Source organism: Passer montanus, unplaced genomic scaffold, assembly GCF_014805655.1.
Source record: "Passer montanus isolate IOZ18808 unplaced genomic scaffold, ASM1480565v1 scaffold16, whole genome shotgun sequence".
NCBI classification, from domain to species: domain Eukaryota; kingdom Metazoa; phylum Chordata; class Aves; order Passeriformes; family Passeridae; genus Passer; species Passer montanus.
In genome coordinates, this window is record NW_024363160.1 from 9,500,057 (window position 1) to 9,522,627 (window position 22,571).

The 22,571-nt window shown below is 38.8% G+C and overlaps 1 protein-coding gene across 3 annotated transcripts in view; it reads left to right on the plus strand.

Moving 5' to 3' along the window:
* The window catches only part of TOX (thymocyte selection associated high mobility group box), a 218,929-nt gene extending 203,882 nt beyond the window's left edge, over positions 1 to 15,047 (plus strand). For all 3 annotated transcript variants that reach the window (XM_039703089.1, XM_039703088.1, XM_039703090.1), the window contains 3 exons: positions 1,786 to 2,172; positions 10,835 to 10,986; positions 12,833 to 15,047. In XM_039703089.1, the coding sequence (XP_039559023.1) occupies positions 1,786 to 2,172; positions 10,835 to 10,986; positions 12,833 to 12,869 (576 nt within the window). In that variant the 3' untranslated portion in view covers positions 12,870 to 15,047. The remainder of the gene's footprint in view (positions 1 to 1,785; positions 2,173 to 10,834; positions 10,987 to 12,832) is intronic.
* The last annotated feature ends 7,524 nt before the right edge of the window (positions 15,048 to 22,571 follow it).

Consider the following 22,571-nt stretch of genomic DNA (forward strand, 5'->3'; position numbering starts at 1 on the left):
CTGCTAATTAACAAACCTTCTGAATTGCTAAAATTTCAGCAAACCTACCAGTCATTGCTTCTACACTCAAGAGTGTTCTAAAAATACAACTGGGAAGGGGGAAAAAAATTCTTCCCATGTTTTCATGAACATTAATTCAGTGTTTAAAAAATAATATCCAAATAATGGCAGATTTTTCAGCTACTTTCAGGCTTTTATGTCTGCATCTGAATCCTGGAAACATGAACATAATATATATTGCACACGTGTACACCCACATGTGAGCAGAGCTAGGCAGATCCACAGAGATTTGCATTAATTTTTTAATATTCATTTAATTTTCCTTCATTTACTGAAGCAAACAAGGGGTTTTTGACTAATGGAACTGCAGTTACACATAGGGAGAAGGAAGTTATCATTCTCATCTTCATCATCACATATAATGAAGCAATTTCAGTAATGCTCATATCAATGGATTGTTGGTGATGGTGCATCCTTCAGAAGGAATACAAATAGACTTCACTGACCCTGGAGTGCTGAGAGTAACATGAAACTTACTCTGACTTGTAAACTGAGCAAACATGACACGGAGATCACAGAATAAGGGCGTGTATTCCTCTTTCAGCCTTGTTTTGACGAAGTGACTTTCTCCAGAGGGACATTTCTGCCTTTTTTTTTTCCAGCATGTTTCACCTTTCACTGACTATTAATCCCAGTATGACTTAACTTCAAATTATGATTCCTACCTATAAGCATATGTGAGTTAATTCTTAATGTTTTTTCTCATTTATTTGAGCACACAGCACTCCAGATATCTAAGAAAATAAATGTATGAAAACAATTGAGTAAATTGAGTTTAACCAAATGTAGCAAGTTATAAATATTAGAACAAAAAGTATTATTAAAATTCATATTCATTAATGGAGAAGTTTTACTATTAGTAACTTTAAGAAATCAGGTCAGACCATAATATTTCTGAAAACTGCGGTTTCTCATTGTCTAAGTAGAATTCTTCTACTTTTAGACTAAAGATTACTTTCCTATATCTGGTGCAGGCTAACATTTATATAGCTATAAGTTTTAAACAGAATTCTCAGAGCCTTATGAATTGGATTAATAAAGCATGTTTTGCTAAAAGAGAAATTATTCAGAGTATTCCTATTTCTCTTAAAGTGTGGCCTATGTAATATGTTTGATGACATGGATAGCACTCCAACACAAAATATTTCAAAATAAAGACATTGGCACAGCAACTAGTGTATTTGTTCCATGCAGCAGAACAGCTGAGGATGGGATTTAGCCTCTTCATCATGTTAACTATTTGATAAATAGCTTTTAGCAATATCAATGTATATAGTGAAAGACCTTAAAAATCTTATCCATGGTTTGCAGGTGGAGAAACAAGGCATGTCAAAAATCACTACAGAGTTTTGCTGTAACCCACCCTCCTAATTCTCCTTTCAACTAGGCCATGAAATCTGAGGACAATAATAGTGGCTGCTTATGTGAAAAAATGTGTCAGGCTTGGTTGCCTTGGTTGTGTAACATATTAGATCAGTGATGACAGTTCCAAGTTTGGATAAAGAAAATGCCAAGGTAGACCAGGAAACAAAGGGTATTTTTACAATGTTGAAGGTAAAAGTGCAATTATTTTTCTAGAGTAATAACCAAACTCCATTTCAAGGAAAATTTGATGGTCCAGATAAATGTTTGCCTATGGTGTGGCTCTTAAACAGACTTCAGGGGGGTAGAACAGCCATATTTGGTGACTTCTAAGCATTTTCTGATTTTTGTTTTTCCCAACAGAGCTACAGCGAACCTGTTGATGTTAAAGCCAACCCACAACCTCAGATGATGAATTCAAAGCAGTCAGTGTTTCATGGGCCTGCCCAGGCTCACTCCGCACTGTACCTCAGTTCCCACTACCACCAACAACCAGGAATGAATCCTCACATCACCGCCATGCATGCCAATATCCCCAGGAACATAGCGCCCAAGCCCAACAACCAAATGCCAGTGACTGTTTCCATAGCAAACATGGCTGTGTCCCCTCCTCCACCGCTTCAGATTAGCCCCCCTCTGCACCAGCATCTCAACATCCAGCAGCACCAGCCGATCCCAATGCAGCAGTCCATTGGAAACCAGCTACCAATGCAGGTCCAGTCTGCTTTACACTCACCTACAATGCAGCAAGTAAGTTGGGGCTTTTCAGTTCTCTTGGGAATTATTTTATTTCTGGGGCGGGCGTGGGGAGGGGAGTCATCCAGAAGTTGGCATAGTGAGAGAGATTTAGATTAGCTTTAATTTACAGATTCCAAAACCATGGTACTATAGGCTTGGTCTTTCAGGGGCAAGAACAAAGGAGTTTAACTAGGTGATGGAAAACTGCAGTAGAAGTGTTTGTGCTAGCGACAATGTCCATCACTGTCCATAGATCTGTCTGCAAATCTGTGACTACCCTCAAACAGTGAAATGCAAAGCCTTCAGGAGTCACACTTTGCAAACAAAATGCAGGCATGTCTAGAAAAAATATGATTGTAGCTTATGCTGTTATTCTTGTGCTGACTGTGATGTGTAACTATCAGAGGAAACATAAAGCAACCCAGGCTGCACTGAACATGCTAGATTAAGTGAACATGAGTGTTTTACATTACTCCACATTCACAGCTTCATTTTGCTAAATAGATATACCTTCTTTTTACTGGAAATAAATGGGCTGTGTCCACCATCCCAATATGGGGCTTTTTTGTTTGTTTTTTTTTTCCCCTACTCTGAATGTTTTAGAGAGTTGATTCTCAATATATTTCCTGTGAGTTCTGAGTTAATGCAGACCATCCATGGTATTGTGCCTTCCAGGCTTACAGAGGAATATAAAGAGAGCAGATAAACTGTTGATTGCATGAGAGAAAATTTATTTTTGTATTGTATGAGATCTGACTATCAATAATAATATCTTGCTTTGCAAAGTGGCATTAAAATGAAAATTTTTTTGAATGGAATTGCAAGAATCTATAAAATTTGTATACACAAAACTTGTCAGTATCAGCTGATAATACATAGTCATGAACTTGCTCCATGTTTTATATTTCTTTAAAAATTCACCTTTGCTAACAAATTTTTTTGAATGGAATTGCAAGAATCTATAAAATTTGTATACACAAAATTTGTCAGTACCAGCTGATAATACATAATCATGAACTTGCTCCAATGATTTATATTTCTCTAAAAATTCACCTTTGCTAACAAGGTTGAACCTGAAGTCTCAGAGCAGTGAGAGACAAAGCAATACTCTGGTTCATTTACCAAACATGAGAAATTACATCTGTGACAGCCACCTGTTGAGATCCTATAGCTATATTTCAACGAGTTTTTACTGCACAGTCACTCAGTCTTCAAAGTTCAGATTGTTTGCCAGCTTCAGTGTCACTTGTGTATTAGCTGTCCAATGCAGAATTCCTTATGTCTTTTCCAGAATTGTTAGGCATAATTTACTGAATAGATTTGAAAATCTGTCTCTATTTCATGAATTAATAGTAGAGTTGGGGCTAGCAAAAGATGCCATGCAGATGTTAGATACTTACATATTTATACGTGAACTATCATTTTTGTATGAATAAACTCTTAGGCAGAAAACGTAATGTAGTATGAATCTGCTAATGTTTTATTTTGCCAAGTTGAAAGCTTGTAGCATAAGGTGTGTGCATCCATGGTTTGAAAGTACTTTCAGTCATCTGTGGGATATACGGCACACAGCTGACTTGTTTTTACCTTAAGAAAAACATACAGGACACTTGGTTGTAGAAAACAGGTCTCTAGAAGTCAGAATGTAGACCTTCATCATGATGAGTCTTTTTGCAACTAGGGAAAATTACAGTTAAGTAAAAATGCTGTACCTCTGTGTTCCTGTTAAACTCACAAAATTTTAGGTCAAATGCTTTTTACCAACTCATATTCCTTAGTCAGAAAGGCTGATGCTTTTAATGAAGATACCGTGGTGAGATATTTCTGTTTCACTCAAGGTGCTTGTGGCTTGTTGAAATGCTTCACTGTCATGCTTCACCTACATGTCTCTGTAATCACTGTAATATCTACAAGCCATTAATATTTCTTACACTCTTGCTTTTGCTTTCCACTCATGCCGCTTTTGAGCTCTGGAAAGTCTATGTCATTTCACTTTGGAATATTTGTTTGGGGTTTTTTTTAACATACAACAGCTTATAGAGTTTGTGATTCGAATTTAAATGTAGCAAAATATACATTACATTATAGGGCTAGAGGTGTACTAACAATACCATGATTTGCCATGACAGAACAGAACAGAACAGTGGTATCCTGCTCAGTTTCTTAGGTATGACCCTTTTTAGACAAGAAATGGTAGAAAACAAAAAGCCAGGATTTCATACTGTGTTAGAACATAGAAGACAAGTTGGTCACCAGGAGGCAAATAGCAAAAAGTCAAGAGATTACAACCTAAAAGTAAGGACCTTTCTGACTCAATTGTCAAAGGACTCTGCTCTCCCTCCTGGTTGAAATAGAGCAAACACTCTGCTGATCACAGAGCTTGTTAAAGAGGAAAAGATGTAATGGAAGAAAAATGGAGCTCTTCCAGCAGCTCAGAGTCAACAGCAGTGGGTAGAAAGAGGAGGCACCATACTGTCTGTCTGGCCTATGGTGAGTAGGAAAGGGGAGGTCTGGATGTGATGTTCCGTCCCAAACAACGCTGTGTAGAGCACTCTGCTGAATAAAAAGCCAAGAAGAATGGGAGAATATCAATTCTGAGAAAGCAGAGCAATAGTTGCTTTTAAAGCAACTTTTTTTCACTTCCTCTTCTCTCAAGTTGTTTTATTTCCTCCATTCTTAGGTATGGCCACCATAAACCTTTCCAAAGACTGCATGAAGGCAGCAAGAGCAGAAACCAGCTAACATACCACTCCCTAGAGAGTGACTTGCAACAGGAGTCATTTTCCTCTTTGGAACCCTCAGCACTATTCATACTAAATAGACTAATACACTATAGTAAAAAAAAAAAAAAAAAAAAAAAAAAAGGCAAATTTCATAATGTCACACTGCAGCATGGAGCTTAATAGGCAAGAGAAGAGTAAGTCTGCCAACAGCTTCCCAGCAGAGCAGTTTTCTACTGAAGGTTACTAAATAGACTAATACACTATAGTAAAAAAAAAAAAAAAGCAAATTTCATAAGGAGTTGGCTCACCTGGCTGGGCAGCTTCACTGCAGACTGTGTTGGAGGCATGTTAGAAGTAGAAATCCATGGAGCTTAATAGGCAAGAGAAGAGTAAGTCTGCCAACAGCTTCCCAGCAGAGCAGTTTTCTACTGAAGGTGTTGGCTCACCTGGCTGGGCAGCTTCACTGCAGACTATGTTGGAGGCATGTTAGAAGTAGAAATCAATTGTGGGTTTTCTTTTTTTGTTTTGTTTTGGGGTTTTTTTGTTTTGTTTTGTTTTGTTTTGTTTTTGTTTTCTTTTTTTTTTTGTCCTTTTTTTCCCAAACATCTCTCTTCGAAATAGTTTCTGTCTCACCAGTGTGACACTCAACAGTAGCAGGCTCTGCAAATCCCTGCTCTCAACATATCCCCTGCTTGAACTCTGGCTCTGTGACATTTGGTCATTTTCTCCAGGAAAAGGAGGATAGTTTCATATCAAAGGCCATCTTGTTGAATGTCTGAAGGACTGCCAGCTCCAGGAAAATCCACAAAGAGATCCAGATTTCAGTCCTGGCAGGCAGGAACACAGTTCTCAAAAAAACATTGTGTGTGAAATTCACAAACTCTTCTATGGAAACTTTGAGGAGGGTCTGCTAAGAAGTGCTGACCTGAGGAGACAGTTCTGTTCCCACTGCTTCCAGGACAATGAGCTGGTCGTGATCAGCTCTGCAGGGAACAGCATGTCCTTCTCCATATCCAGCACTCCTTGCCTGCACGTGTGTAGCTGCCAAATCAAGAGTGACTGCCAGCTGGAGGAGGGCAGTCTCCTTTGAGGATCCACAAAAACGACAGAACATTAAAAATATCAGAAATGTTGGTAGCCAAAAGACCACAGTGGCTACACAATTTTTGATATTTTTAAAATCAATTAACTCTGTGGAGTATGCAGCTGATGCAATGCATCCAAATTGTTCTGAAATGCAATGTAAAATTATGGTATTAGCATTTTAGTCATATGCCTAGCATTAGTAATTATTTTTTAATTTCATTTAAACAATCTTCTCTATTTTGAGTTAACTAAATTGTAATTTCTCAGAAGTCGATTTTGTCTTTTTTCTCTTCTGTTCCAACAGTTAATGAATAAATTTTAGAAGGGTCACTACCGTAGACCTTTGTGGTGCTTGTTTACAGCGATAATCCTTTAAACTGTAAAAAAATTACAATTATCTCTATTCTCATACTTAGCTTAAAATTAGATCCTGATTTTTATTTTCTTTAACTTCTAATTCTGAAATTCATTGTATTTTTCTGAAATATCATTAACAGGAACTGTGTTAAAGTTTTACTTTTCAAAGTCAAAATCCACTTTGCTGTAGTTTTTTTTTATCCACCTTTGACATACAGGTAGACTCACAGTAGATTTGAGGAGTGTGGTTTTTCTTTCATTAAATGCTCTTATGAGCATCTAATCACTGTAAAATTTTTTGACTGATACATAGTTTTCTCTCTCGAGTCTGTTTCTTGGGTTTGACATGATGTTTAATTTTTACTCAGTTGGCCTTAGATGATTTGATTATTAACCCTTGTCATTCAAATCAGCATAATTTCTCCAAAGTTCAGGCTGAAACAGCAGCTGGAGCTGCAGCCTATTTTCACTTGCAAGGTTATTCTTTCCTTTCTCTACTCACATGGATATTTGTGCCTCTTTCTGAGCATTCACCTCTACCCAGCCTGTTCACTGTGCTCTTTGGTGAGAAGAGTGATGAAACTGAGGATTCTCTCCCCCCTTAATACACCCAGATCTTGTTAAAGAACACTTTTAAGTAGCCTGACTGGAAGCATCACCTTCCCTACTCAAAATCCTCCACCCAAGCATTGCATGGGATGGTCAGTCCCATGTCCAACTCTGTCCCATTTCAGTTCACAGGTATAGGAAGCAAAACCAGATTCTTAATGTCTAGTAGCCATGGCTGCAAGTACATATGCAAAACAAAGCACCAGAAGATTAATGTATGCCACTTTTTTTTTTTTAATAATAACTCATTTCAGTCTACTTTTAGGGGTTTTTTTCTTTAGAAAACAAATGTATACAGCAAGATGATTGCACAGCCTGCCAAAAATAATAACCTCATTTTTTCTGGTATATATTTTATATACAGCAAACTCAGGAACCTGCTGGATTTGTCCAGATTTCTTCTTCTTTTTTGTTAAGCTTTGTCTTCGAATGAGGTCAAGAGAAAAAAAAATCATTAATATCTGTCAACTTCCTTTATAACCTTAAGGAAAAATCTTTGTATGATATCACACAGACAGATTTTCAATTTCCTTGTGTAATAAACAGATGCTTTAGGATTTGGATGTAATTTAAAGGTTTAAAATATCACATTGAGATTGATGAATAAATCAGTTGTGAAGACAAAAACATTGATGCCTGTTGAAAATACCTCTCCAGACAGGCAGGAAATGAAATTAGTTCCTAGTAAAGTGTGGAGATGAGGATCACTCTTCAGTTCTGCTGCAGGCTTTTTAGGACTTGCTACAGTGGCACAACGAAACTGCTAGGGCTACAGAAATCTAATTAAAGAGCAAATGTCCCTCCTGACATCAAATTAATCTTTATCAAGTTCCCTATTTTTATTTCAATCTGGGACAAGAAAATGAAATTTAAAATTCTAGGCATGTTGCAAAACAGTTGGTGATTTTCTCTTGAGCATTACAATGCAAAAACATTCTGCATTGTTTAATTAGACCTCGAAGCACTCATTTTCTGAGCACTTTTTATTTCATCATTGTTTGTTAAAGGCTTACATAAATAATACCCAAATATTTACCACAAGCCTGGTACAAGGTGTTTCCCTCTGTTGTAGAGATTTATATTTTCAAAGCTTTTTCTGTTGATGAAAAAGGTGAAGTAATTTTTGTTTGCATCTTAAACAGTACCATACTTTATCAGTCCTTCATACTGAGGTGAGGTTGCTTAAATGATTTGACTTTAACCAGCATGCTTTCCATCACCCACAGTGCAGGTATTCTGGTATCCCTCAACCCTCCAGGGGGATCACTGAGACCCTTCTAGCACTGGAGCCTGGCTTAGATACCCCTGCACCATGTTAGCATTTATCACCTGGATGTGCCCTAAGAAACAGAGCCCAATCCCAGGAAGCTGTAAACTAAATAGACTTGTGAGGTACAAGATGAAAGCATTGTTACGCCTTATTCTGCAGGTAGAAGAATTAAATTTGGCTCTGCAGCCACAACCTTGACATGAGAGGTACCAATTCAGTCCAAACACACTTGCACACGTGCTTTGCTGGAGAAAGGCAAAGCAATTTGGCTGTGGTCACACAGAAAACCTGAAAAAATATGAGAATGCATCTGCACTCAGTTCCTAAATTAAAACCCAGGACCATTCTCTGACATCTAAGCTATTTATTTATCCTAAGTCCAGAAGAAATTGAATTAATATTTTATTGGTGGTTTCTTCCTTGGATTTTGAGGAACTGTGTCCTTGCTTCATGAGTGCTGTCCAGAGAGTTTGTGGATGCTCCCTCTCCCTGGAAGTGTTCAAGGCCAGATTGGATGGACCTATCAGCAACCTGGTTTAGTGGAAGGCGTCCCTGCCCACCAGATGAGCTTTAAGGTCCCTGCCAACACAAACCATTCTATGATTTAGGAGTACTTGAGTCTCTGTGCCTGCTCACTTGCATGCTTTTCTACTGGTTACTGTCCCTATGTAGTGTTTTTCTTGTATATATGATAGATCAGGGGATATGCTACCATAGGTAAATCAGAGTGCCTGGGGGTAGGATGTGTTTCTGTGGTTGGTGTCCTCTTACCACTAAATTAAAAAGGCTTTCTGGTTGATGTTTTATATAAAAATGGTGAAGATAGTATACAAACCCAAATTTTCTGCCTTCTAATTACACAAAACTCCAATTAAAGGCATTGGGAAATCTGCTCAATTACTCTTTCCTTTGGATCTGTTGCAGGTATAGGGGTTGTCTCTGCAGCTTGCTGCAGAGGTTTAGAGCCTGGTGAAAGGGCAGTGCATGAGCATGGGGGTTACAGTCCCCATGGGTGTAATACCCATCATGGGAAGGCTTTATTTAATCTTATTAACAGGGCAGTATATAAATCACTTGGCAACTAGATGCAGAATTCAGCTGTGAACTTGCTCACTACTAATGGTCTGTTTCTTGGAGTTAACAGGGGCAAAGTGAGGTTTCCAAGAGTGTTTGAGGTACTGAAGTGTTACTCAGAGTATTCTCTATATGGAAAAGATTAAGAAATAAAGTTGCAGTCATTTATGGTCTAGAGTAACACCCATGATAAGGATGAGTGGACCAAGGTGGCCGTGCACATGAGAGGTGGGGCAAAACACCTGCAGAACCTCAGGGAATAGCCAAGGAAGAGAGATGAAAAGAAGGAAGTGATGTTCTATTTGAAGGAAGATAACTTCTGTGGATGAAGTGGGACATGGGTCATGTGAAAAATGAGAATGTTCATTTATCTTGACAAAGGGTAGTGTGGCCTTCTTAAACCTGCAGAAAAAACATCTGTCCACAAAACTGAAGGCTAATGAAGGCTGTGTAAGAAAAGCAATCACACACGATGCACTAACACTGAATTAACAAAAAGCTATGAGAGTTAATTCTATCTGTTTGTATGTGGGCTTTGGCTGGAAGAAGTGAGTTTCCAAAATAGGTATCTTGGTGCAAGTTCCATTTCTGATTTAGCAGCTACACATCCAGTTAACTTCAGTGGGAATTGTATGCCCTTGCCCCAGGAAGGAGTTTGGTCTGGATTTTTTCAGTAGACATCAATTGCTTTAATACAACGTTCCTATGAATTTACCCAGTACAGCTCTTCCTACTTTACAGGAACATGATGTACAGGGTGAACCAGATACACTAGCCTTGAAATTTCAATTGTTCTCCTGGGTTTTAAACACAATATTTAAACATCAGAATATATCAAAAGGACTAAAAATGATTATGACTTTTCATATGACAGAAAATTCAGGGAGCAGGTTAGATGTCTCTTTGTAACTTCCACTTTTTTTTCTCATCTCCTTGGTTTCAAAAGCAAGTTATTCTGTGCTACTTTCACTACATTAGTCCAACAACTGTTAAAAAGCTTTGGTTGAATTTCCGTTTAGTTGAGAGAGAAGTGCAAATAAAAGAAGCAGCAGATGGTCCCTTTGTGACTGAATGAAGAAAAAGGGTTTTGAGAACAATACGTGAATAGGTGTAGTCTAATAAAACAGTCAGCCACCTGCTGCCTACATCCTTCAAAAAGATTCTGTTGCATATTCTGGGAATTAGTGACTAGTGTGTATGCTTACATTTAATCTAAATGGAAGCTCTAAGGAGCAAACAGACCTTTTTGTCCCAGTGCTGATTGAGTTGTTCTCTTGGTTTTGAATTGTTTCTGCTCTGTCCTTTAGTTCCATCCTGTGACTGTGTAACAGCGAACAACACTTTGGCAGTGTTTCATTTCTCAAACTGAAGAAAGATTTTAAAACTTAGAAAACCTACATATTTTGGCTTATTTTAGGTTTCATAACCAAAATCACACCTGGAAAAGAAGTATTCTTTACCACTGCACAGTACAGTCTGCATTTTTACTTTTTTTTAATGCACCCAACCTGTTACTCTTTTTCCAACTTTGTAATGTACTTGTTTTCTCCTCTAGGGATTTACTCTTCAGCCTGATTATCAGAATATCATCAATCCAACATCAACAGCTGCACAAGTTGTGACCCAAGCAATGGAGTATGTTCGTTCAGGGTGCAGAAATCCTCCAGCACAGACTGTGGATTGGAATAATGACTACTGCAGTAATGGGTAAGCAGCCAGTGAATGCCACCTTGTGTTGAGCAACATTCATGACACGAGTATATGATAGAGAATTTGGGAACAGCATTGTTGCCCGTTTCCCCACAGTGTTTCTGAAGTGCATCTGTGATGGCCCTGTATTTATTCAGCAGTTAGTCTATTGTGGGAGAGCAATTGTTCAATACATACATTTATTATACATTGTTGTCACCTTACTACAGCACATACACTTTCTAGGTCTCAGAGAACTTGCATTCCACAGAAGATCAGAGCTGAAATCTTAGGGATTTCAGGAGTAAGAAAAAAGTTTTAAGATCACTGTGTCTCAATGAGAGGCAAATGACATGAACTATTTTCTAGTCTGGGTCATGAAAATAACTAAGTTGGATAATGAAAAACCACATCAGTGAGAAGCAGGGCTGATACATGGCATACAAGATACATGGAAGAGAATGGCATGAAGAACACATGATTGTAACCAGAAACAAAACACCATACCTGTAGGAGCCCTATGTCCTCAATATAAGGTTAGTAACCCCTTCAAACCTTCAACTTCTGGCAGCATGGTTTTTGTGGAGCCATGTTACTGTGCCAGGAACTGCCTGGAAACATTTAAGCCTGAACAGAAGGTATATTTTCAGTTTTAAATTATAGATGTTGTGCCTTGTGAACATGCCCACCAGCCTGAGCTCCCTTTGATTAGCCTTAATCCCCAAGGCAATGGCAGATAAAAGCTCTTGGTTGCTCCCAAAGTGCCAAATCTAGCCCAGACAAATGAATAGAAAGCAGAACTGAAGACCAGTTTCATCTATTACATTTACTTAAACCAAAAATTTCACTTGCCCTATTGTTTTAAATTGTTTCTGGAACTCAAATTAGAATGGAATAAAAATAATTTTCTGGCTACTAGTTCAGAATAACACCTTGCTACAATCTGCTGACACTGAGGTGGACTCTAGCTAGTCTGAACAGCAGCATCATTCTTTCCCATGCCTATCACTGTTGCTCCATGACTTGCCCACTTGTTCAGCAGAACAGTTTCCCTTCTGTGCTCTACCACCATGTCAAGACATGTGCTGCAGGCCCTTGTTGAAGGCTATCCAGCCCACAGACTTTTACAACCACTTACACTGACCTCTGAATAGACTGTCCTGTCAAACGAGCCACAGCCAGCTCTGGTCTCTTCTGGAACAAAGCAATGTGTCATTGTTCCCAGAAGTGCTCTCCAGGTGTGCAGTGGGTGTAACTTCCCATCCCCAGAAGGTATGCCTGTAGATAGCCCACTCTGTGTAGATGAGCCTTTGTAAATCCATGTGAACTTAAACTATCTTTGCTAAGCTTCTGCTGTCCCCTTGCAAATGCTTACCTGAACCTGCCAAGCCAGCACATTTTGTCTATATCTGTACTGGTGAATCAAATGTGCCAGAGGCTCAGTAAGTGGCTGACACCCATGCTCATGCAATGAAGCTCTCCTGCCCCTAAGGACACTGGCTGCTTCTTATAGGGCACTTATGGAGCATCATTCCAAGACCTGTGCTAAATCCAGAGCTCCAAGCAGTTTTTGATAGTCAGTGCCACCAGCCCACTAGTGCAGGTTACCCTAAACCAGTGCTCAAACCCATGTTCAAGTCCTGTGGAATTTTAAACATAGATGTGGTCTCCAGGTTGCTGTAAGTTACTGTGACTTTTTCTTATTATTACCATGGCAATGCAGCTGAACTTCAGTGATATGCTTGGAGTTAATGACATGCACTGGGGTTGTGGGGCTGATCTTTTTTTTTTTTCTTGAAGAATAGAACTAAAAATTTTTCAAATATTAAAAAAAGTCACATTTGTTCTTTTTCTCTTTGAACAGGGGCATGCAGAGGGACAAAGCACTCTACCTTACCTGAAAATCTGAAACACCTCTCCTTTCCTTTCACTGAGGAATGCAGGGAAGTCTTTTCATCATGGATTGCTTTATGCAGTCAGGGCAGTTCTGCATTTTATTAGAAAATACAAGTTGCTAAGCACTTAGGACTATTTGAGCTTGTGGGTCACCCACTCTGGAAAAAATAGTCTTGCTTCTTTCCTTTTCTTTGTTTTTTTTTCTCCATTTTTTCTCTTTCTTTCTCCTTTCCACCCCTTCCCTGAGATCCTATAACGGACATTGCTTTTCTTCTTCCCTGAAGGAAACTTGGACCATTCAGATTTTATGTTGGTTTTTGCTGTGAAGTGCTGCGGTAGTAACTGCCTTAGCAACTGTAGATGTCTCGGATAAAAGTCCTGGATTTTCCATTGGTTTTTCATAATGGGTGTTTATATGAAACTACTAAAGACTTTTTAAATGGCTTGATGTAGCAGTCATAGCAAGTTTGTAAATAGCATCTATGTTACACTCTCCTAGAGTATAAAATGTGAATGTTTTTGTAGCTAATTGTAATTGAAACTGGCTCATTCCAGTTTATTGATTTCACAATAAGGGTAAAATTGGCAAACATTCATATTTTTACTTCATTTTTAAACAACTGACTGATAGTCTATATTTTCAAAGTATTTGGAAAAAAAAAAGTAAAGTAGTCCCAAATTATATTAATTAAAAATATTGGCTTTGTCTCATGAAATAAATACAAAAAAACTTAGGAGAAAAAACTAATGTTGATAAGAGCAAGAACATTTATTTTGTACTGCCTAAAAAAATGGTTTTTTTTTAAAGAAAATCACTTTATGTGTACTGGTTAGTAAACGTCATTTAAGTCCTTTTATGTATAAAACTGCCAAATGCTTACCTGATATTTTATTAGATGCAGAAACAGATTGGAGACAGCTAAATTATAACCTCTACATATGGCTATGTATTATTGTTTCTTCATACTGTGTCTGTATTTAATCTTTTTTATGGAACCTGTTGCGCCTATTTATGAAATAATAAATATAGGTGTTTGTAAGTAAATTTGTTAGCATTTTAAAGAGGTTTCTTTGACGCTTTAACTTTTGCTGGCACAAATTGTTCACAACTGATGATGTGAATACTTTATTTAGTTTTTACAGTGACAAATATAACAACAAACCTGCTTTAATGGCAGAAAATGAAGGTAACCAAGAATTATTTCTCTATTTCTTTGGTTGTTATGGAAAATGAAAAAAAGGTATTTTAAGTAATTCCCTTTTTAAAGCATTGTAGGAGGAAGCTCCCCAAAACTAAAACTTGAACAAACAAAACTAACTGAATAAAACTGCATAACACTGCTTCTTGAAACTTCATAATGTTTTGTTAATTTTTCAAGTGGAATAAACATATTGCCAAAAGAAATGTTACCAAATATGCTTCAGCCATTTTATTATATATGCAAAAGTCCTGCAGAATTTTAGGAAGTATATCAGAAATATATCCTAAAATGAAAGGTAAGTTCAACAGCCACAGGGAAAGGGATAAAAAAATCCAAAAGAAGGTATTTTGTCAATGTTTGGGATCAGGGATATCTCTGAAAATATATTTTTGGATGATTTTGTCCCAGATGCCTGTCCCATTAATGGACACCACCACTGATTTGTATTTTCTGTGTGAAATAAAGGAAGCAATTCGGATAGAACATACATTTGGCAATGCCGTTGGTTTTTCTTTATAAAACAAAACAGAAACAAAGGCATGCTTGCTTCTGAATGATTTCAGGCAATGTACAATCAGAATCACTTGGCATGTAATAACTAATAAATAATGCAGATCAGATGTGATTACTCAAATAACTGTAGCTGAGAGCTCTAATTTTCCTGTCTTGAAACTGTATGAGAACTTGTGATTAAATTCACAGTTTATTGTTTGTCTGTTTAGTACTTTAGAAATATACCAGCACTACTAATTACCCAATGTCTTCTATTTATTATATTACAGTAAACTACATTTTCCACTCATATTAATTCTAAAGAGAAAAGATAATTACTGAGAATGAGAAAAATCAACTTTGATTTTGACAGGCAGTTTTCTTTCTTCTTTTATGGAAAAGAACTGTGTTATCTTCATTTCTTTTAGAGCAGGTGTGCAGTCACATAAAGTTGTTAATTTCGGTATCCAAGCAGAGTTCGAAATACAAGAAAACTTTAATGTAAATAAAAAAATACATCATGAATAAAATACTTATTCTGTATGAACCTCTGGCTAGTTGGTGTCTCAGTCTGTCAGCATGGGAACCTGTGGAGTGTTTGCTGTGCAGCACTTTACCCATCCAGTGCTCTGTATGTGATTCTGTGTCCAGTCTCTGCTCAGATGAAACGACTGTGCTGGAAGAACAGCAGGTTTTGGCCATGGGTATACTGAAACCATTTTTTTCCCCAAAAGAAAGATTCAATCCATAGATGTCAATTCTTCATGTCTGACCTCAGAAAAACAAACGGTTGCCACCCATGCTGTTTGGTTTCAGCTGTGTATTGACAGACATAAATTGACAATAAATGGTAGAGATCCTTCTGTGAGCAGGTGAAACTCCACTGGAATTGCTGAAGTGGTGCCCCATCCTTCACTGGAGCACTGTTCCTTGGGCACCACAGTAACACAGACACCCCAGTCACTGGTTGTATGTCACCATCTGGCCTAACCATGATAATGAGAAAGCACACGGGAATTAAACAACCTGCACATGGAAGCAACACAGTAACAGCAAGAAAATATAATAAAAACATCTGTCAGTGATAGAAACCAAAGGAAATGGTCTGCCATTCATTGAAAATAATATACTTTGAAATTATTTTTTGAGCATGGTAAACAGAATGCAAAGTTGGCAACATATGCATTCTGCAGGTTGTAAATTCCATCTGCTTGCACAAGGTAAGCAGAGGTTTTAAAAAGGAAAAGCTCTTTGATTTTACTGCTGCTCTCAGTGTACCATGAGATACTGGTGACAGGAGATATCCTGGTCTCTCTATCCCCAGACTCACATGTGCTCCAAGCAGAAATCTCATCCAGCTGCTGCCTCTGACCCAAGAAGCCAAATTCTAATTCAAATGGGCCTGCCATAGGATTTTCCCCTCACACTCATCTGCAGGCAGCAAGTGAGTAATGTATTCATAGAGGGCCCCAGCCATTCACAGGGAAATGTAATGTATTCATGCCCACTTCTCTCTCTCTCACCAAATACCAGCTCCTGATTCCAGTGGTGTCTGCCAAATATTCCCTCTGAGGCTCCTCTGTAAACAGGCAACCCAACAAAAACAGAGCTCATTACTGGAAGGTAAAACACGCTCTTACCACCTTCTTTAGCCTTTCGAGACATCACCCCACCCTGAACTACCATCTCCAAGCCTGTTTGTTCCCCAGTCCTGTAAACACATGGCAGATCTACAGAGATATCTTTCTGTGCTCTGGAAAATGGAGTAGGTAAAAATCCGTATTTTGCACATACTGTGAGAATTAGCTAAAGAGATGTTATGTAGCCCATACTGGAGTTACTCCCCTGGACTCCAATTGAAAGGTAGATATAGAGATACAGATACAGTCAAAAAAGCTATAGATAGGCAGGGAGACAGACAGATAAACAACCATTATCCTGTTAATTATTTTTTCAGGTGTTTTCAAGCTCTTTTGCATTAAAATAAAATATTGTTTTGTGGGTATAGCAGCATGCTGGCAATGCTGCAGGAAGTGCTGAGCACCGTGGAGAACAGGAGGTGCTTTGTGTCAGGTCTCACAGACACCATTTGCTTTCCTTTGCAAACCTGTGTATTTTATTATTACCCAGCAGCACATTAAATCACATCTCAAATGTAGCTCTTACTTCACCAACAGGAGGACAAGTGAGAACAATGACTTGTAACATTTCAGAGTCTGTCACAGTTACTGCCTAATTAGAGAAACCCACTAGCAAATGTGCATCTGCATGGACCCTGTGACTGTCATCATTTCACATTCTATTAAGGACTTGCTGTGATAGACACTTAACAAAGAAATTTTGTTCAGGCTAATACCAAGCTGGCAATCATATAATCGGCCTGAAAATAAAATGAAAGGAGGGGGGAAAAGGGAAAAAAAAAGAGAGAGGGTGGGAAAAGGAAAAGAAAAGGAAGCCTACCTATTTGGAAAACAATCTGTGTGCAAAAATCAGTATACTGCAGAGAAGATCCTTACCCTCTGACAATTGTGTGTTTACAACGAGTCTGAGTATAATTGCTCTGATGGGCTGTCAAGGAAAAGATTAATTTGGCAAAGATTAGTATTGACTTGCTGTTTATTAAGGCTTTTAAACAGCTGTATCTGGCAACATTCCTATAAGTGCTTGTCATGTCTGAAAATCAGGCTCACACCCGGGTGCTTGCCAGCTGTTGCTAAACAATCTTACCACTTAGAGTATCTTTCTCCAGGCCAAACAGCAAGAGCAAAGTATTTCCAAACCAGTCTCTTTCATCCTGTCACTTTTCAGGGGATCTGAGAGCTCAGCTATCAGTTGATGGCTGAACGGCTGAGCTGATAGCAGCTGCCAGGAGAAGCAGGGTGGTTGGAGAGGTGTTACACCATGCCTAGGGCAGGGGTGCTGCTCTTAGTCACCTCACCAACATGGAAAAGCACAGCTTGCAACTGGTGTTATGCAAAGGGGCTCTAAACCCTTTAATGTCTGGCATCCAAACTGGGTAGGAGGCAGAACTCCAGAGCACGTGGTTCATCCCCTCGGGCTCTAATGGATAAAGCCAACAGGATAGGAGGGTATAGTAGCCACCATTAATCTTTATAAAATGAACCAACATTTTCTTCTATGACTTTTTTACCCAGACTGCTGATAAACAAAAGTCATAAAAGCCATGCACACAAAATACCCTGGGTCAGTGGAAACCTGTAAAAGGAAAGATGTCAGCTGTTATTTTTGTTACATTACTTAAAACATTTCAGCTGGCATTGTAGGCTTTAGTAGCAAGCTCAGAAACAAATAATAGCAGTGGAAAGAAGGATAAACGGCTGCAGCTAAATGCCAATACAAATAGCCATGTGTTACAATTAAAGTTGATTTGGCCTTTCAAATAGAAGTCTGATTTTCTGGGATTAATCTCGACCTTTTCAAGTTGCATCAGGCTGAAATAAGTTGTCAGAACAGATGTGAATTTTGTTTGCAGAGAACAATTGTAATCCAGTAACCCTTGGAACATCAGCATTTTCCAGACTGCCGGCCAGCTGAGCAGTGAGGATGCAGACGGCAGACACCGAGCGCACACAGCAGGCAGAACCAGACAACTCAGAGCTGTGACCAGAGGCTGGATGTTTAGTTCAAACTCAAACCAAAATACTTTCCCTTTTAACTCTGAATTTGCTGAACAGCAGGGCAAATTCACACAACTGCCTAGGGTTTTCCAGACTGCCGGCCAGCTGAGCAGTGAGGATGCAGACGGCAGACACCGAGCGCACACAGCAGGCAGAACCAGAAAACTCAGAGCCGTGTCCAGAGGCTGGATGTTTAGTTCAAACTCAAACCAAAATACTTTCCCTTTTAACTCTGAATTTGCCAAACAGCAGGGTGTATACACAACTGCCTAGGGAAAAAAAATTAATGTCAGATCAAGGATGGATGTCTTTGTTATCTTTATAAACCATGTTCTTTAGCTAAATCAAACATCCAAGTAGGTGATTCCATGGACCACTTTTTCACAGAAGGCTGGGCACACATTTTGTAATGCAGAAGTCTCTGAAGGCTCCAAGAATCCCACATTTCGGTTGCTGCTCTAAACTGCTTTCTAAGAAGTCCTGCCTTACAATCTACCTGTCTCCAATACCTTCAAAAAATAAAATAGAAAAGAAGACAAAGAAAACCTCCACTGAACATTCAAGTTTCTCATACTTTGATACATGGAGTCAAAAATTTCCCAGCTTTATGCACAGCATATATGGTGACCTTGGTGCTCCCATAGTGCCAAGTTTCAGTGGAAAGAAAGAAAAGTCCAAAACCTTTGCAATATGGGCTGGGGATGGGTCACACAGGGTGCTAGCACAATACCTGTGGCAGCATAATCCCCCTGCAGATACAAAGCCCACAAACTGCTTTTGTAATTTCAGTTTTCTTCAGTGAAACACCTGGATCCTTGTTTGTGCCATCAGTACAATCCTATTTTTAAATACTGAAGATGCAAGAAAGATTTTTTTCCTGCTCTCTATGTAGCACTGCTTAGATAGCAACATGAAGATCCAAAGTTCATTCAAAAACATGTCACCACTTGAATAAATAAGGCTGATGCCCTAATTAGCAGAGGAAGCCTTCATGTTTTGCTCAGAGTTCAAAATAATGAGCAGAGCCTCTCCTCTCCTCTGGCATACAAGCACGTGCTGCATGGTTTTGTTAAAGAAATGAAAATGAAAGGACATAAGTGATGTGCCCAAGGACACAGAGTAATTTAGAGGAAAGGTAGCTGAGATCTGAGAGTTTTGAAAAACAGTCTTCTGCTTTAGTCATAACTAAAGTTCAAAATATGTGAAGTGGTGCTCAGATCCATGGGCACAGCTTTAACTTAAGTGAGATTTAACAAATAATAAATAGGAAAAAGTTGCCAGGTTTTATTTGTCTTCAGCAGTTTTCCACTTTTAAGTCATATGTGGACAGCTGAGTGCTATTTTCAAACTTCTGTAAATTAATTTTTTAAAAGTAAAATAAAAAGAGAGTGACATCGGAATAATCTCTGGTTCCAGGTTCCTGGAACCTTTGATTAAAATATCAAAGCTTGTGAGACTGGAATTTTGACTATACCATTCATATCCCTGAAACTGATTTTTTTCTTTTTTTTTCTTTTTTTTCAGAATTTCTGCCTAGAAGTCAATGAAGATTTTTACCTACCTTTCTACATCAGACCTAACAGAGCGCCATACACAAACATATATCTGCCACCCAGAAAACTGATTAGATTCACCAGGAGAGAGCCATGGCAGCTGAATGGGACTGTCCTGCATCTGAGCCCGCAGCAGAAGCTGCCCTCTGCCAGCAGGCTGGAAGCAGCCACAGTGTGAGCTCCTGGAGGGAAGGTCCTGCCTCTGCAGCACATGGCTGATAGATTTTCAAGGCTGAGTATTTCTAAACTCTCAAGGGAGCATTTTTTGAGGACAATTTGAACAGAAGTCAGAAATAGGCTATCCTATCTTCTCATACTGTTGTCACCTTCAGACTAAGGAACATGACTCTGGAAGTGGGAACCTTTCCAGAAGTGACCCCAGTACAAGGAAAACACTGACATACTGGAGTGAAGCCAGAGGAGGCCACCATGATGGTCAGGAACTGGAAGACAGGGCTGAGGTGGATGGCTGAGAATGCTGAATCTGGTTAGTCTCAAGGAGAGGAGCTCCTTCTGCAGCCTGTGACTGCACAGTGGATCTTCACAGAGAAGACAAAGCCCAAATCTTTCTGGAGGCATACATGAAGGGCAAGAGACAACAGACACAAGCTGAAATAAGGGAAGTCCTCATTGCATATTATGGCAAAAATAACCAATAGGGGAAGGTTGAAAACACTGAAACAGGAGTCCAAAGAGGCTGTAGGATTTCCATACTTTAAAATATTCAAAAGTCTACAGGATAGCCCTGAAGAGCACGCTCTAAATTATACCAGCTTTGTCTCTGGGCATAGGATAGATCAGAAAACCTGCAGAGATCCCTTCCAGTTCTAGTCTGTGATTCAGTTTCACACCAAATCCCCTACACATGGGATACAAACCCGGCAGAACACGGTTGTTTGGCCTCAGATTGTGGAAGGGAGTGAGAGTTGGTTGCTTCCTGTTACACATCTCATGCTACAGTAAATTGTGCTATTTTAAACTGAAGTTTCACAGTCTGGTTTTACATGTTCAGAAAAAACAAAAGTGAACGTCATTTCTATCTGAGTTTCCTGTAGAGGTTTATTTAAGGGGGAAAAAAAACCTCCCAAGCAAATCATAAATGCTAATCCACTAATCACTTTTCTGAAATGAATTTAGATTGCATTATTGGGAGTACAACGTTTCAGCAAAGACCAGAAGGAGTGTATTGCTTTTGCCTAAGCAAAACTAACTGATTAAAGCTTGGACTCTGCAGAGCAAGGCCTCAGATAAATGAAGGAAAAGATACAATTTTCCTTTTTTTATATTTTTTGAACATATAGCATTCAGAATAAATCTCTGTGGGCTTCAATATGTGACTTTACATTTTAATGCTTTTCCTCCACCAGATGGTTTAGATAAAAACCTATTAGTTTCATTTGTGCAAATAGTTTCATACATTCATACAAGAAATATCTATTTTTAACATTTTTGCCTCAAGGCTTAGATATAACTTTTTTTTTTTTTTAAGAAGTGGAGACGTTTTCACTGGTGTCTAATAATTTAATCATCATCATCACATAAGATTCATATCAGAATGTGGTTGATGAGTCCTCTAAAAGAATTTATGTCCAAAAAAGTGCAGTAAAATTACTTCACAATCTGATTTATGCATCTTTTCATACAACCTTTATGTGTTTGCAATTTTCCATGAGTTTAGTTATGATTATTTCAATCTCTAAAAAAGTACTGTATATGTTCTGTCAAGCATAATGATGCAAACTCTTAATTTTCCTTTTTATTTTTTTGTCTTGGTGTCATTACTTTGGAGAATACATCCAGTGTGTTAAAACCAGAGGGGTTTCACTATCATTACACACAAAATCCTCTCCAGTTTCTGGGGATAGGAAATTACCCCAGCATCGAAATTAATGTGGCTCTGCTTTACACTTGCTGGGGGGAGGTTAGGAGGTCATACCTGAGCAATTTTACGTGTGTGAGGTCTTCCTATCACTCAAAGAAATCTTCTGGGACTGAATGAAGCGAACATGGGAAACAGCAGGATCTCTTCATAGTCATCATGGTTGGCCCACATGAGATATTCTTCGCTGTTTTCTTTCATTTCAGCAGGGCTCTCCAGGTGCTCAGGGGTGTCCAGCACCCAGCCCATTGGTCCTGCAGAACAACAGAACCTAACAGTAACACCTGATGGAGGAACACTCTTAGGAACGTCGCCTCCTTTTGCAGCCTGAGAATAATATGCCCCACCATGGGCCATATTATGTAGGAAAAAAAATCCTCTCTCCTTTGCCTAATTCTCTAAAACACATGGAGATCTTAAATACCTATGTCTACACTGGGAAATAATTCTGCTGAGTAGGAGTTGATCAGCTGGGTGGAGAAATGTAGGAGAGCAAAGCTCTCACAGCTCCTCTGCATAAAGTCCAGGCATTTCACATGGGACTAAATTTGCTGTCTTCCCCTGCATTGCACCTCATCACCTATAACTCAGCAATCCACACACCAGCAATTAGGTGGATGAACTCACATGTAGACCCTCACAGGTATTTACCTGACAGGTATTTAAATATTTGGCAAGCTAAATGCTTTAACTGTTAACACAGAGCTTTAAAACAAACAAATAAACCTTCCATGTGTTTTCCTGGATTGGGCACTTCAGGTACTGTGTTTGAAAAAATGTTGACAAGTAGCTGTGGGAAGATGAAGGTAAGGGAGTCAAAAGCAATAAAAAAGGGGTAAAAAAAGGAAATAAAATCCTCATCTGTCTTCAAGGTGTGGGTTGGTGAAGTATCACATTCTGTTGGACATTCAGAGAACCTGGCCATATGTAAATAGATACCACT